This window comes from Schistocerca nitens, chromosome 3 (genome assembly GCF_023898315.1).
Source record: "Schistocerca nitens isolate TAMUIC-IGC-003100 chromosome 3, iqSchNite1.1, whole genome shotgun sequence".
Taxonomy (NCBI): Eukaryota; Metazoa; Arthropoda; class Insecta; order Orthoptera; family Acrididae; genus Schistocerca; species Schistocerca nitens.
Window position 1 is genome coordinate 345,315,078 of NC_064616.1, and position 12,435 is coordinate 345,327,512.

The 12,435-nt window shown below is 43.2% G+C and overlaps 1 protein-coding gene across 1 annotated transcript in view; it reads right to left on the reverse strand.

Moving 5' to 3' along the window:
• Positions 1–12,435, reverse strand: part of LOC126249226 (E3 ubiquitin-protein ligase RNF220-like) — a 717,707-nt gene that overhangs the window by 33,918 nt on the left and 671,354 nt on the right. The window contains exon 10 of the mRNA XM_049950882.1: positions 1,584–1,658. Coding sequence (XP_049806839.1) covers positions 1,584–1,658 — 75 coding nt within the window. The remainder of the gene's footprint in view (positions 1–1,583; positions 1,659–12,435) is intronic.

A 12,435-nucleotide genomic window follows, 5' to 3' on the forward strand; every position in this document is an offset into this window, starting at 1 on the left:
ATAAGGATATCAAAAGACTCATAATTACATTAATGTTGTTCTTCCAAAAGTTTTACTCTGGCTCTAAAACCTAAAATAACATTGTCCTGCTGCTTCAAAAGTCCATTAGCGGTTCTTCACCAACTCAACTACCACAGAAGTCCAGATTTTAGCTACGTGACTCATCACACCCATTAAGAGCTTATAGTTTTACTTCTAGTAATTACATAAGCATCTAACTTAAAAAAAAATATTTTAACAATTTAAAGAACTCGGTACTGTTGCGTTTACTTTCCGCCTTGCTACTGTAATTCATCTTCAACAAATTACTGAATTTCTTTTTCACTTTAAAATGCAGAATGGACTGTTATAAACTATTTCGTGCAATCGACAAGATTGTATACAAAATTCAATTGCTTATGTTAATTGAGCGTTCGTTGCGTTACGTTCTTTTTTCTAGTTTTCAACGGCTCACGAAAACATATGTCATAATACTGAAGGCATCAATTATTCCACTTTGCATCGGAACATTCACTGGGCATTATCCAAAGTGACACACACAATTCACTATTAATGTCACGTCATCCTGAAGCAATAATCTTATCTTAGTAGATGTCAGTACGTTATTTGCATAGATGGAAAGATGATGAAGATTTTTTGGTTTGTGGGGCGCTCAACTGCGCAGTTATCAGCGCCCGTACAAATGCCAATCTTCACTGAGTCCAATCTCGCCACTTTCATGGATGATGATTGATGGAAAGCGAACCACCATCTGTCAACTGCACATACATTATGAATTGATTCACTGAAGTAGACTTATTAAATTGTGAGTTTCCAGAATTTTCTTTTTTATTCAAGCAGAGTTTATTGATGAATTTGCAAAAAAATAAAAAATCCACGAACGAATGTTTCTTTTGCTGGCGACTGCATTTGTCTCACATTCCAGACTCGATGCTTTGAAGAAGATCAAAACTGATTTCTCCATACTGAGGTTTTACATCTTATTGGCATGGAAAACAAGAATCTTCTTTCAACTGGTTATTGACTGCAGTCTTCAGTTCACCAGTAGCACATCAAGTGAAATTCTATATCAGTTCTTTCCACCGAAGGTTACTGAACTTGGCCCACTAAAAAGATATGATGAAATACTTTCCTCCAATACGTCCTGGTCCATACATAGTGCTGGAAGAAAACTGGAAGCAATAACGTGTTTTGTTAAATTCTGTAGTGTTTTTTAATTTGTAAATATTTATAGAGCATATAAGCCATTTACCTTATATCTTATATCCTTGTACATTCTTAGTAGTTTGGTTATCTGGAAAAAAAGCATGAAACAGCAGCAGGGTATATCTGCAACTAATTTTCCCAGGGTCTGCTTGTGACTACGACAAGATACTTGCATTGCGGCAGGTTCACTGGACAACTATGTACTCAACTGCAGCAGTAAGGCCCCTCTGGGAGGCCCTAACTGTGCTAGTTGCTACTCAGGCCACCCAAAACATTGTCTGTTAAGTCTTCAGCTATAATTAAAACAGCTATACCACCTAAAAACTTTACACGATAGCGCTTAACTGTAAGAATGCAGGTTGATAGAAGCACATTACCAGAGTACGTAGCCAGCATTCTTCGCAATGAACATGCCAGCAGCATATGGATATGACAGGTTTCTTGTAACGTTCCTGAAACAGAAAAAACACGGTTTCTGCAAAATGAGACACTAAAATAGTAATTGTGCTGGAGTGTTAATATCAACTTGACAGTTCATACAAATTATACAATGTGAGTAGTTCGGTAGAGTGAACTGAAAATACAGAAGTTGTTTCAAAAACAAATTATGGAAATTGGATTTAAGAAAAAGATAGTATAGCGTGTTCTTCCACAATGAGTACATTACAATATGCTGTTGCTGGATCCACTGAATCTTGCACTTTTGTCACACACAATTTCGAAAAACTTTCACCACTAATTAGCTTTTTCCCCCAGGAAAATCAACTTTTCTTTTGTGAATGTTGGCCCTCCCGGCGCATACGGTTCGTGAAAAGCTCTCGGGTTTCCAGCCAGGTGGAAATCTTAAAATTCCGCGACTTTTCGACGAGTGTAATACCCCTCATCTTCTGGCGAAGTATCGAGATATACTGATGCTGTGATGTTTATACTAGTGGAGTGCCCCTCTCCACATGGTTACGAGCGGCCGACGCGTGGGGAGAGGGGTGAGGCTGAAGTGGTAGGAGTAGTGGGTGCTCAGTTCGCATCTCTGTGTGGTCATACCGCCGGCGTCTTGTGAGTTGGACATTGGCTGCGGATGTGGCCAACAACAGAGTGGGCAAACGTAGCGCTCTATTACGAAACGCTGCGAAGAACACATCAGGCTAGTGCAACCGGGATAGACAGAAAAATCAGCGATAGCAGAGCAAAGCCACAAGTTTAGTTTCCAGAACAGAGAGATGCTTTGCCGAACAACCGCCTGTCGGGACTGTTTCATACAGGAATCCATTGAAATACGGGTTGACAACAGTCTTGTCAACAGAGACGAAGGATACCAGTTATGCATGGAATCCGGAATTAGCGGCAATATGACGAGAAAGCGACCAGCACCGTCCAGTTCTCAAGACGTGATCGGAATGACGACACAGAGAGCGAAGTGAGCACACATGCTATCCCAACCACTGCAGCCTCACCCCCCACCACCGTTCACCGGCCGGGCAGCACACGGCCGACCGTAGCCAGTTGGAGGGGGCACTCTACTAGTACAGATATCACAGCATCCGCAAATCTCGACACTTCGCCAAAAGATGATAAGTATGACCCTCTTAGAAACGTCGCAGTATTTTAACACTGCTACCCGCTTGGAAATCCAAGAGGTTTTCGCCAGCTTTTCACTTGTTACTTTACGTAAACGAACAAAACGTATTTTAACATCCTCTCTTCATCGTTTAACATGAATAAGCCTCAACAAACTCTATTGAGTTTAGTGTGCTAAAAAAATTTAAGGTCGTCTCTCCTTACGAGAGCAAATTCTGTAGTGTCACTCCGCAATTTGATACACTATATAGCCATAAATGAAAAATTACTCGAAGCGCTTAATTTTCATGAACGAATGTCTCGCTTTTTCTTAAGGTACCCATTCCTTTACGATGGGTCGGCAGTGGGTGGTAGCAAGATCCTATTCAGTGTCTACAGGCTATCCTTCCCCCATATGAGATTGGGGCGAGCCGTGGTGGATTAAGTGTGGCTTTGTGGTTAGTCATTGGCTGATCTGCTGCTGGTCGCCAGTTCAACCTCGACCACTAGCAATTATTTGTTATATGGTAATTAATATTTCTGTAACGTTTTAGAAATTTCTTGTGTTTGTACATTCTGGAATATTCGGTGTCTTGTATAAATGGTGCACTCTGTGGCCAGAATTTCAGTTCTGTTCTGGCTCTACATTGGTGTACGAAATAAATGTGCTTTTAGTTCTATGTGCTGCACCTCCCTGACGATGCTGCTTCTGGATTCGAGCTGGAGCGTGGTTTCGACGTGATACTGATTTACCGGGACGTCGGGTACTTGAAAACATCTACATTGCCGTAGCTTTAAGCAGTAGCCTACACGGACATGAACCGCAATACAAGTGGAACATGGTTCACAAGGTCCGTAAATTCAGGGTGCCAATCGTTTCCAAAAGAGCAACAAGTCTCATGGTAAGCAAATCCGCCACAGTTGTGAAATACTTTTTCTGACCGAAGTTTTACACGTCAGAAGTCGCTATATACTACCACAGTTTCATCAAGCGCATCTGAAATCTGAAGTAAAACAACAGTTGTAACCTACTCCATTAAACAATAAAGAACTTTAAAAAAATAACCATTAACATTTAGAAAATAAAAAATCAGACGAAATGATTAAAAATAACCTATCTAGCAAAAGTAGGACGTCATGTCCATGCCGGAACAACTAGTAGGCAAACATCTATCGTACGTGGAACGTCAAGTAACATTCTAAATTGTGGCTAGCAAGAACCCCAAAACAATCGCGGCCTAGGAAAATGCCTCTTGTCCCAGAATTGCCACCTTGAATGCATGCAATCCATAAAAAAGGCCACCATATCACATTAGAAGGCAGTCACGCGCTAGACTAAGGTTGGCGTACATTGCAGCTGCAATTAGCGTAAGAACATGTGAAGAACAGGGCCCAATGTCAGGGAGAAATGACACAGTGCTATATACAGATTCTTTTGGTCCTGTGTCACATTGTGAATCCGAAACCAACAAAACCTCGCACTTGATAAAGAAATCACAGAAGACATGATCGAAGCTGTTCTAATAAATGATGTGACAAAACAGAGGAATTCATCATCAAGTTATGCCAACACATTGATGAAATGCAATAGAAAAAGAGTCGGGCGACATACGTATACCTGAATCCCGAATATGGTCCCCAAGGCAGCTGTGGAACATCACTATGACCTCACCGCTCTCATCCGGCAGGTAGTAAGAGAAGAGATGTATCATTTCTGGCAACCAGAACTGTCTGAGCGAGTAAGAAAGAGGCATCAGCCGTGGATGTTGACCCCCTACGTCAGGAGGTAATAGAAAAGATGAGGAAGAAGTTTGTCAATCTTTAGCACAAGTTACCCCCAGCAGTCGTATGTGCCAGGAAGAATGGCTCGGCAGACTCGGACTTTTCTAATGACAACCCAAAGCCCGACCAACGCAGGTGGAACCAACTCCTCCGCCAACTGTAATGTCCCACAGACGACAAACATTTGAAGGAAATACGACAACATACCAGTGTATTTCCACCGTGGACGTCTTGGACACTTTGTACATAACCGCAGAGGAAAAAAGGCGAGTTTGCGAAGACTACTGCGCCACCAGACGTCAACCATGACAACAGTGCAACTCACGCCAGTCATCTGAAAATGATTATAGTGAAAACGTGGGCAGAAGCGTATCGTCGTACCCTGGATGAGGTCACTCCCCGGCATGCCGTAACTGTTCCCTGCCGTCGGAGAGAGAGAAGCACCAGCCAATTGGTGACCACTTATGGCGTTAAGGACGCCACTAATGGAATCTTCCATGGACGACAGTCGCCACAATGTCAGGAAATCTCACTGACGTCATAATCAATGGCCATCTTGTACGGGCGCTAGACGACTCCGGAGCTTCTTTATGGTCGAATACTTATCACTACCAAAAAAGAAGACTATGTTCTGTGATACTAAAGTGATTGTGAAGATCGCAAATGGGAAATCCGTCCTCCGACAGGAATATGTATTGCAAGAATAACTATCAATAACATAGCACGGCCATTCGAATCAACTGGTTTGACAGAATGTAGTCATCACGTTATTCTTGGATGAGACTTCTTGCAGGCATCACAAGTAGTCGTAGACTGTGGAAGGTCAGAGCTCCAGACTGATGAAGTTATTCCAACGAGCACACAAATAAAAGATTGCTCTCAGTACTAGTTTGCCACTGAAGATATTATTACCCTGCCATCATCAACTAGACGAGTAGTCAATCAAGATCCTCAGTTAAATCATGAAGCTTTCGTCAAATGCAAAAAGTTACTGAGGCTCACAAAATAAATCTAAATGCTATCAGCGACCAGAAGCATTGTAGGTGGTCAAGGAGAACTTTGAATCACCAACCGTCACAAGCAGCTACTACTCATTCCTAAAGCTACAGGGTAACAATTATTGAACTATGTGAAATAAAATCGTCATAACTTCTGAACGGTTTGCGTCAGGACGTTCAAACTGCGCGGTTGGCCACGGGACATGATGGGAATTACCACATGTAAGTATGTCTTGGTTTAGCGATGAAACCCACTTTCATTTGGATGGGTTAGTTAGTAAGGAAAACTGTCGAATCTGGGGGACTGAGAATACGCATTTCGCGATCGAGAAGTCTCTTCACTCTCAACGGGTGCTTTGGTGTGCTATGTCCACTCACGGAATAATCGGTGCGATATTCCTTGATGGCATTTTGAACACTGAATGGTACGTGAAGGTTTTGAAAGATGATTTCATCCTCATTATCCAACGGGACCCTGATTTCGACAAGATGTGGTTCATGCAAGATGGAACTCGACCCCATCGAAGGAGATGTTTGACTTTCTGGAGGAGCACTTTGAGTACGGCATTCTGGCTCTGGGGTACCCAGAGGCCACTGGCATGGGCCTCGATTGGCCGCCATATTCTCCAGATCAGAACACATACGACTCCTTTTTGGTGGGGCTATATTAAAGACAAGATATACATCAATAGCACGACACTTCAGCGAGTCATGCAGAATTTCGCTATTTGTCTGCGCCACATCATAGCCAATGATGACAGGCATATCGAACATGTCATAGCCTAAACCCGAATATCTGTAGTGACGTTTACATGTTGAATTAAAAGTGTGTGCACGCCATAGTTTGTAACTAATATAAGTTTTTTTCATTTAGTTCAAAAATTGTCACCCTATAAGTTCATAGGGACAGCCAAACCACCTTTGCATCTTTTTAGCATCAAAGAATTGTGCTCTGCTGCCACTACAGACAGCAGGGGAAGAAGCTACTATCAACCTGCCCATAGGATCTGGCCTGACTAAGGAACAACATTGGCAAGTGTTAACCGCTCTGTGCCAGTTTTTTGGAAGTTTTCAAATCTAAAGTGGAGAAAACAGAAACCAAGTGGTCTATGGTAAAACAATGTATCAACAGTGGGTATCCTCCACCAATGAACCAACACAATTACAGCATGTAGCTGGCTGAACGATGGATAATCTGGGTGGAATTGGAAAAGTTTTTGCAAGATGACATTATTCAGACTTCAGAGAGTCCTTTGTCATCTCCTATGGTCCTTGTGAAGAATAAGGTTGGCTCATGACATTTATTCATTCATTATCAATGACAAAACAAAATCACAAAATAAATCTACTGACTGTCACTTACTGATGACATCCAAGACTGCCTGAAACGAGTAAGGTATTTCCCAACTATGGACATGAAGACAGGCTATTGGCAAACCGAAATTGAACATGCTGAATGGTAAATAGACTGCCTTGATAACATATGACAGCCTCTATGAGTTCAAAGTGTTGCCATTTGGTCTGTGTAACACTCCAGCCACTTTGGAGCATACGATGGAAAACCTGCTTTGACACTTTAAATGAATGGCGTGTCTTTGCTGTCTGGATGACATGGTTGTTTTCTCGGTCTTATCAAGAACATATAAGCAGCCTGACAACCACGTTGAATAGTATTCAGACTGCAAAGCTCTGTCTAAATCTGAGAAAGTGCCTTTTCGCCAACTAAGAAAGACAAATCACGTGGTACCTAGTGAATGGTGATGGAGTCTGTCCCTAACCTGGGAAAATAAGAAGAGTCACAGATGTCAGAACTACTCAGCATATTTGTGATGTGAAAAGTGTACTCTCAATGTGCTCATACTACCATCAATTCATTACAGACTTCTGTACCATGGCACATCCCTTGCAAGTACTATTGCTGCAAGACGCAATATGTGCCTGAAATGAGGTGTAAAGAGGCGCAAACATCTTTTCCAATCCTATCATTGTGTGAGATGAATACTGAGAAGGAACTTCCCACCACTGCTGGTGGTTGTGGTATAGGTGCAGATTTAGTGCAAATCCCAGAGTACTCATCAAGTCTGAGATAAACTACTCTACAATTGAGAAGGAGTGCTTTGCAGTTTCCTGGGTTACAATGACTTCCAATGGTATTTACTTGGTAAACCATCCACTGATGTGTTGGACTACAATTTTCTGCTCTGCCTGAATGGCCTAAAAGGATCTGTCAGGTTGATGGTGATATGGGCACTGAAGATTCCGGAATACGATGTTGCAGTGGGATACACATTCAGTCGCAAACAAAAGTATGCAGACTGCATTTCATCGAATCCTTTGGCAGAACAAGGCAGCTTTGGTGAAATCTCAGTCATCGCTGCACAAAGTGACATTGCCACTAAACAGAGGGAATAAGCAGCACTGATGAAAAATATACAAGCCTTGAGGAAGTTTGAACTGACCAAAGGAGAATTCAAATTAATAAACGATATACTGTACAAGAAAACTATGATCCAATAGGCAGAAATTGTTGCTCATCATTCCAGCTAATCTACAGCCAGTTTTCATGAAATATTTCCATGACACTCCTGTTTCTAGGCAAGTGAGATTCATGTAGACGCTACACAGTATCAGACGCAGGTATCAATGGCTAGTTCTCTACCAGTATGATAATACATTATGAGAGCCACTGCAAGGAATACCAGCTATGGAATCACGTTCCACTATTAACTCCATGGCAGTTGGTACCAACTTACATGCAGCAGCACCATACCACTGAATTGGATTCAATCTCTTGGGGAGGTTCCTGAAGCCGAAAAATGGAATTCGATGGATAACACTCACTACTGACTACGTCTTCCACTCACCAAAGCTGTGCCAACTGTCGAAGCTCCAGAAATTGCAAATTTCCTTATAGAAGACATCATTTTGAAGCACGGGGCTGTTCTCTGAATGCTGAAACAGTCGAGACTAGTAACAGACGTAATTTCACGTGGCAACATGATCCACAGGATGTCAAAATTCCCACCCAAAGACGGATTGTCTCACAGAACACTTTAATTCTCGATACACGCTTCTGTCGAACACGGAGATCTGGATACAACACTGCACGTTGTGACATTTGCATACAACACAGTGAAGCAAGACACTACGGGCTTCACACTGTTGTTTCTGCTCCAAGGCCATGAGACCAAATCGACAGTGGATACATTGGTCTCCTTTCAACGAGACGATACTTAGGAAGACCACATGGAAACATCTCATCACCAAGACTCGAGAAGAAAGACAGTTGGTTCGAATTCGGACGCTGGACGCACAGGAGAAGGGCCGAGAGAGCTATGAAGCCACGTACTGGTCAGTGACATACAGCTCAAAAGATTTGGAATGGGTTTTTACACCCGCACGGAAAGGGAGTCAATCGCAAAAGTTACTAAAGCTCTAGTTTAGGCCATATCACATCCTACATCGATTATCGAAGGTCATATGTGAAGTCAACGATTAAGACCCTTCATCAAGAAGACAGAAGGGCACAGACGTCATCCATATCCTCCGTATGGATACCTAATACAGTCCGGAAGTGTAAATCGACGAAGATGGCTCCATGTTCACGGGAACTGAAGAACTACACAATCTCTCTTGCAACTCTGTCCCTGTCTAATATGCGTTATCCTCAAAGGCAGTTAAGCAATAGAAGGGACGAAGAACAGATGCGCGAAATAAGACACAAGTATTCTTAACATCAGGCTGCTACAGGATCCTTGACCATTTTCTAAGCTCAAATCTTGTGATTTACCTAAAGAGAGAAAAGCTTCCGTCTGTAAATCGGCATAGATTTCGCTTGTGGGAAATGAATGTCGTCCTTTTCACACACGATATCCTACATACTATAAATGGAAGTTGATAGGCAGGTGCTACATTCCGACATTTCTGGAAAGTGTTCTGTTCCTAGATTTCTGGAAAATGTTCAACACTGTACCATACAGTAAACTAATAATAATGGCCCGAGCATATGGAGTAGGTTCTTTAAGTAGGTGACTGGCAGAAGCTCTTTTGCAATAATAAAACCCAGTAAGTTGTCCTGGACAGCGAGTGTTCATCAGGGATAAAAGTAATCTCATGAGTGTCAAAGTGCCTCAGGAAGTGTGATATCATTACTCCTGTTGTCCACGCACACCCATGATCTGTGGGATAGGAAGCGGGGGGAAGGGGGGGCAGCAATGTGAGACTGTTTGCTGAAAATGCTGTTGTTCCCAGGAAGCGTTGTCAGTGAGGGAGTCTGCGAGGATCCAGGATGACTTGAACATAATTTCTACTTGGTGTAATATCAGACTGCTGAATTAATGGTATGAAGCTTGACCCAATTATGTTGACTAAAAATCTGGACGTAACGTTGAGAAACAACATGAAATGGAATGAAAACAAAAGGTCATTTGTAAGGAAAGCGAACGGCTCACTGCTGTTTTTTGGGTAGAGTTCTAGGAAACTTAAAAGCAACTGCACTGCCTGGCAAAAAAAGTGAAGTACCCAGAAGACGTGGTCGGATGTCAGTGTAACTTTGTTAATCTGTACATGTACACACAATCGGCGGGTACCACACGATTAGAGTTGCAATTTTCTGTCAGGTAGAATGGCCACCAGAATGCATTGTTCTTGTTTGTGTTTCGTGTTTTAATACGCGTGGTAGGGTATATAACGGCGCCACATGTTGAGTGAGCACTGTGAAGGACACGTAGATGCTGTGTACTCATGTGAGACAGCGTTATCAGCACCTGTCAGAATTTGATAGGGACCTCGTTGTGGGTCTCCATTTGTCCAGGTGGTCGAATCACGCAAATCCAGATTTTTTGACCGTTTGGGTTAACTGTGGGCTGATCCTGAACTGCATGAGAACGTGACAGCACGCACACTTGTCATAAAGGTTCCGATCGACCATGTCTGTCCACCACAAGGGAAGATTGCCGTCTTGTGCAACAAGCACGTCATAGCTCTTCACATTTGTGGCTGCCATCTGAAAACAAATAATAATGGGATACGTGCATCATACTGTGTCATGCCACATTACTGGTCAGAGACTAGCAGCAGCCGGATTAGGGAATTACTGTTACTTGTGCACATTGCCATTAACAGTACAATACAAACTGCAGCGTTTGAAGTCTTTACGTAACCAATAATGATGGTCTACTGATGAATGGCGTCACACTGTGTTTAGCGATGGGTCGTGGTTCTTCACTACCCCAGATGCTCATCATTGGCGAGTATGGCGGGGACCGCATTCTCCCAATGTATTGGAGAGGCACTATGGTGTTACCCCTGGTGAAATGGTACGGGGAACCATCGGGAATAACTTCAGGTCTCTGCTGGTAGTAATTGAGGCAATTCTGAAGCACAAAACTATGTCATGGACATCCTGCGCCCTCACGTGTTATCTATCATGCGAGATGCCATTTTTCAATAGGAGAATGCTCGTCCACACATGGCACATGTCTGTATGAACTGTCTGCGTCATAATGACGTACTCCTATCGCCAGCAAGATCCCCATATCTGTCCCTGATAGAACATGTGTGAGAGCAGCTCGGGCGTCAGTCTCATCCAGTGTCAGTATACAACACATCAAGCACCAATTACAAGAGTTATGAGTCAGCCCAACTCTGGAGACGATACAATGGCTCTGTGACACCTTCCTGACAGAATCGTTGCATGCATCTGGGCAAGAGGTTGTGCAATGTCATACTGATACGTGGGTTGATACTATAGAGTTCTTCGTAAATTTCATTTTATTTTGTAATCACTGAAATATCATCACCAACCCTCTCAACCACTTAAGTTTCATTTAAGTTCCTTCTCCCCTTTTAGGTGTCATGTGCCATGTATAAAGGAGATCAAGTACAGAACACTTATATACTCCACCCCGCAGTTTGTTTCAAGTGTTTGGAATACCTCCAGGTCGTATTAAAGGAAGGCATCGAAGATATTCAGAGAACTGCTGCTAAATATGTTACTGACCAGTCCGATGAGTATGAGGGTGTGTTAAGAAAATGCCACGTGTGCATAGTTGGGAATCCTTGGTGAGAAGAACACCACCGTTTCGTGAAGAGCTTTTGAGAGAATTTAAAGAATGCACAGCCTATTGAACGATTCTACTGCTTCCACTGCTCGTCTCATGTAAGGACTAAAAAGGTAGATTTGGCTGCGCTCATATGCAAGCAGTTATTTTCCCTTGCTCGATTTGAGAGTGGAACGGTAAAAGGGATGACAAGCAATTGTACACAGTGCCCTCTACCATGTAACGTGTTGTATCCCTCCTACAAGACAGCAACCTGAAAGCCTGCAACACACTTGCGTCCGCAGGTGGCCACACTTCAGACATCGTCTGTCGCAACACGAACAAGCGCCTGCAAGCCAAACTCTCATCCGCGCTCGTCTCGCATATTGGTAAATGCTTCACACGACGACAACAACAATAACAACAACAACAAGTTGATTTGTGTCCACGGAGTCCGCCATACAATGTGCTCACCAGCAGCTCCCTCCGCGACACTATTTAGGCCGGTGCTCAACCACTAATTGGCACTTTGGTTGCACCTATCAAATCTGTCCGTCCTTCGAGTTCTCTGGTCCAGGCACCAGATGCATCCGCAGCCCACAAGTAAGAGCTCTCTCTAGCAAACCACCATCGGATAGTCGCCATGCAGTGTTTAACACCTGAGTCCGCAGCTCGTGGTCGTGCGGTAGCGTTCTCGCTTCCCACGCCCGGGTTCCCGGGTTCGATTCCCGGCGGGGTCAGGGATTTTCTCTGCCTCGTGATGACTGGGTGTTGTGTGCTGTCCTCAGGTTAGTTAGGTTTAAGTAGTTCTAAGTTCTAGGGGACTGATGACCAGAGATGTTAAGTCCCATAGT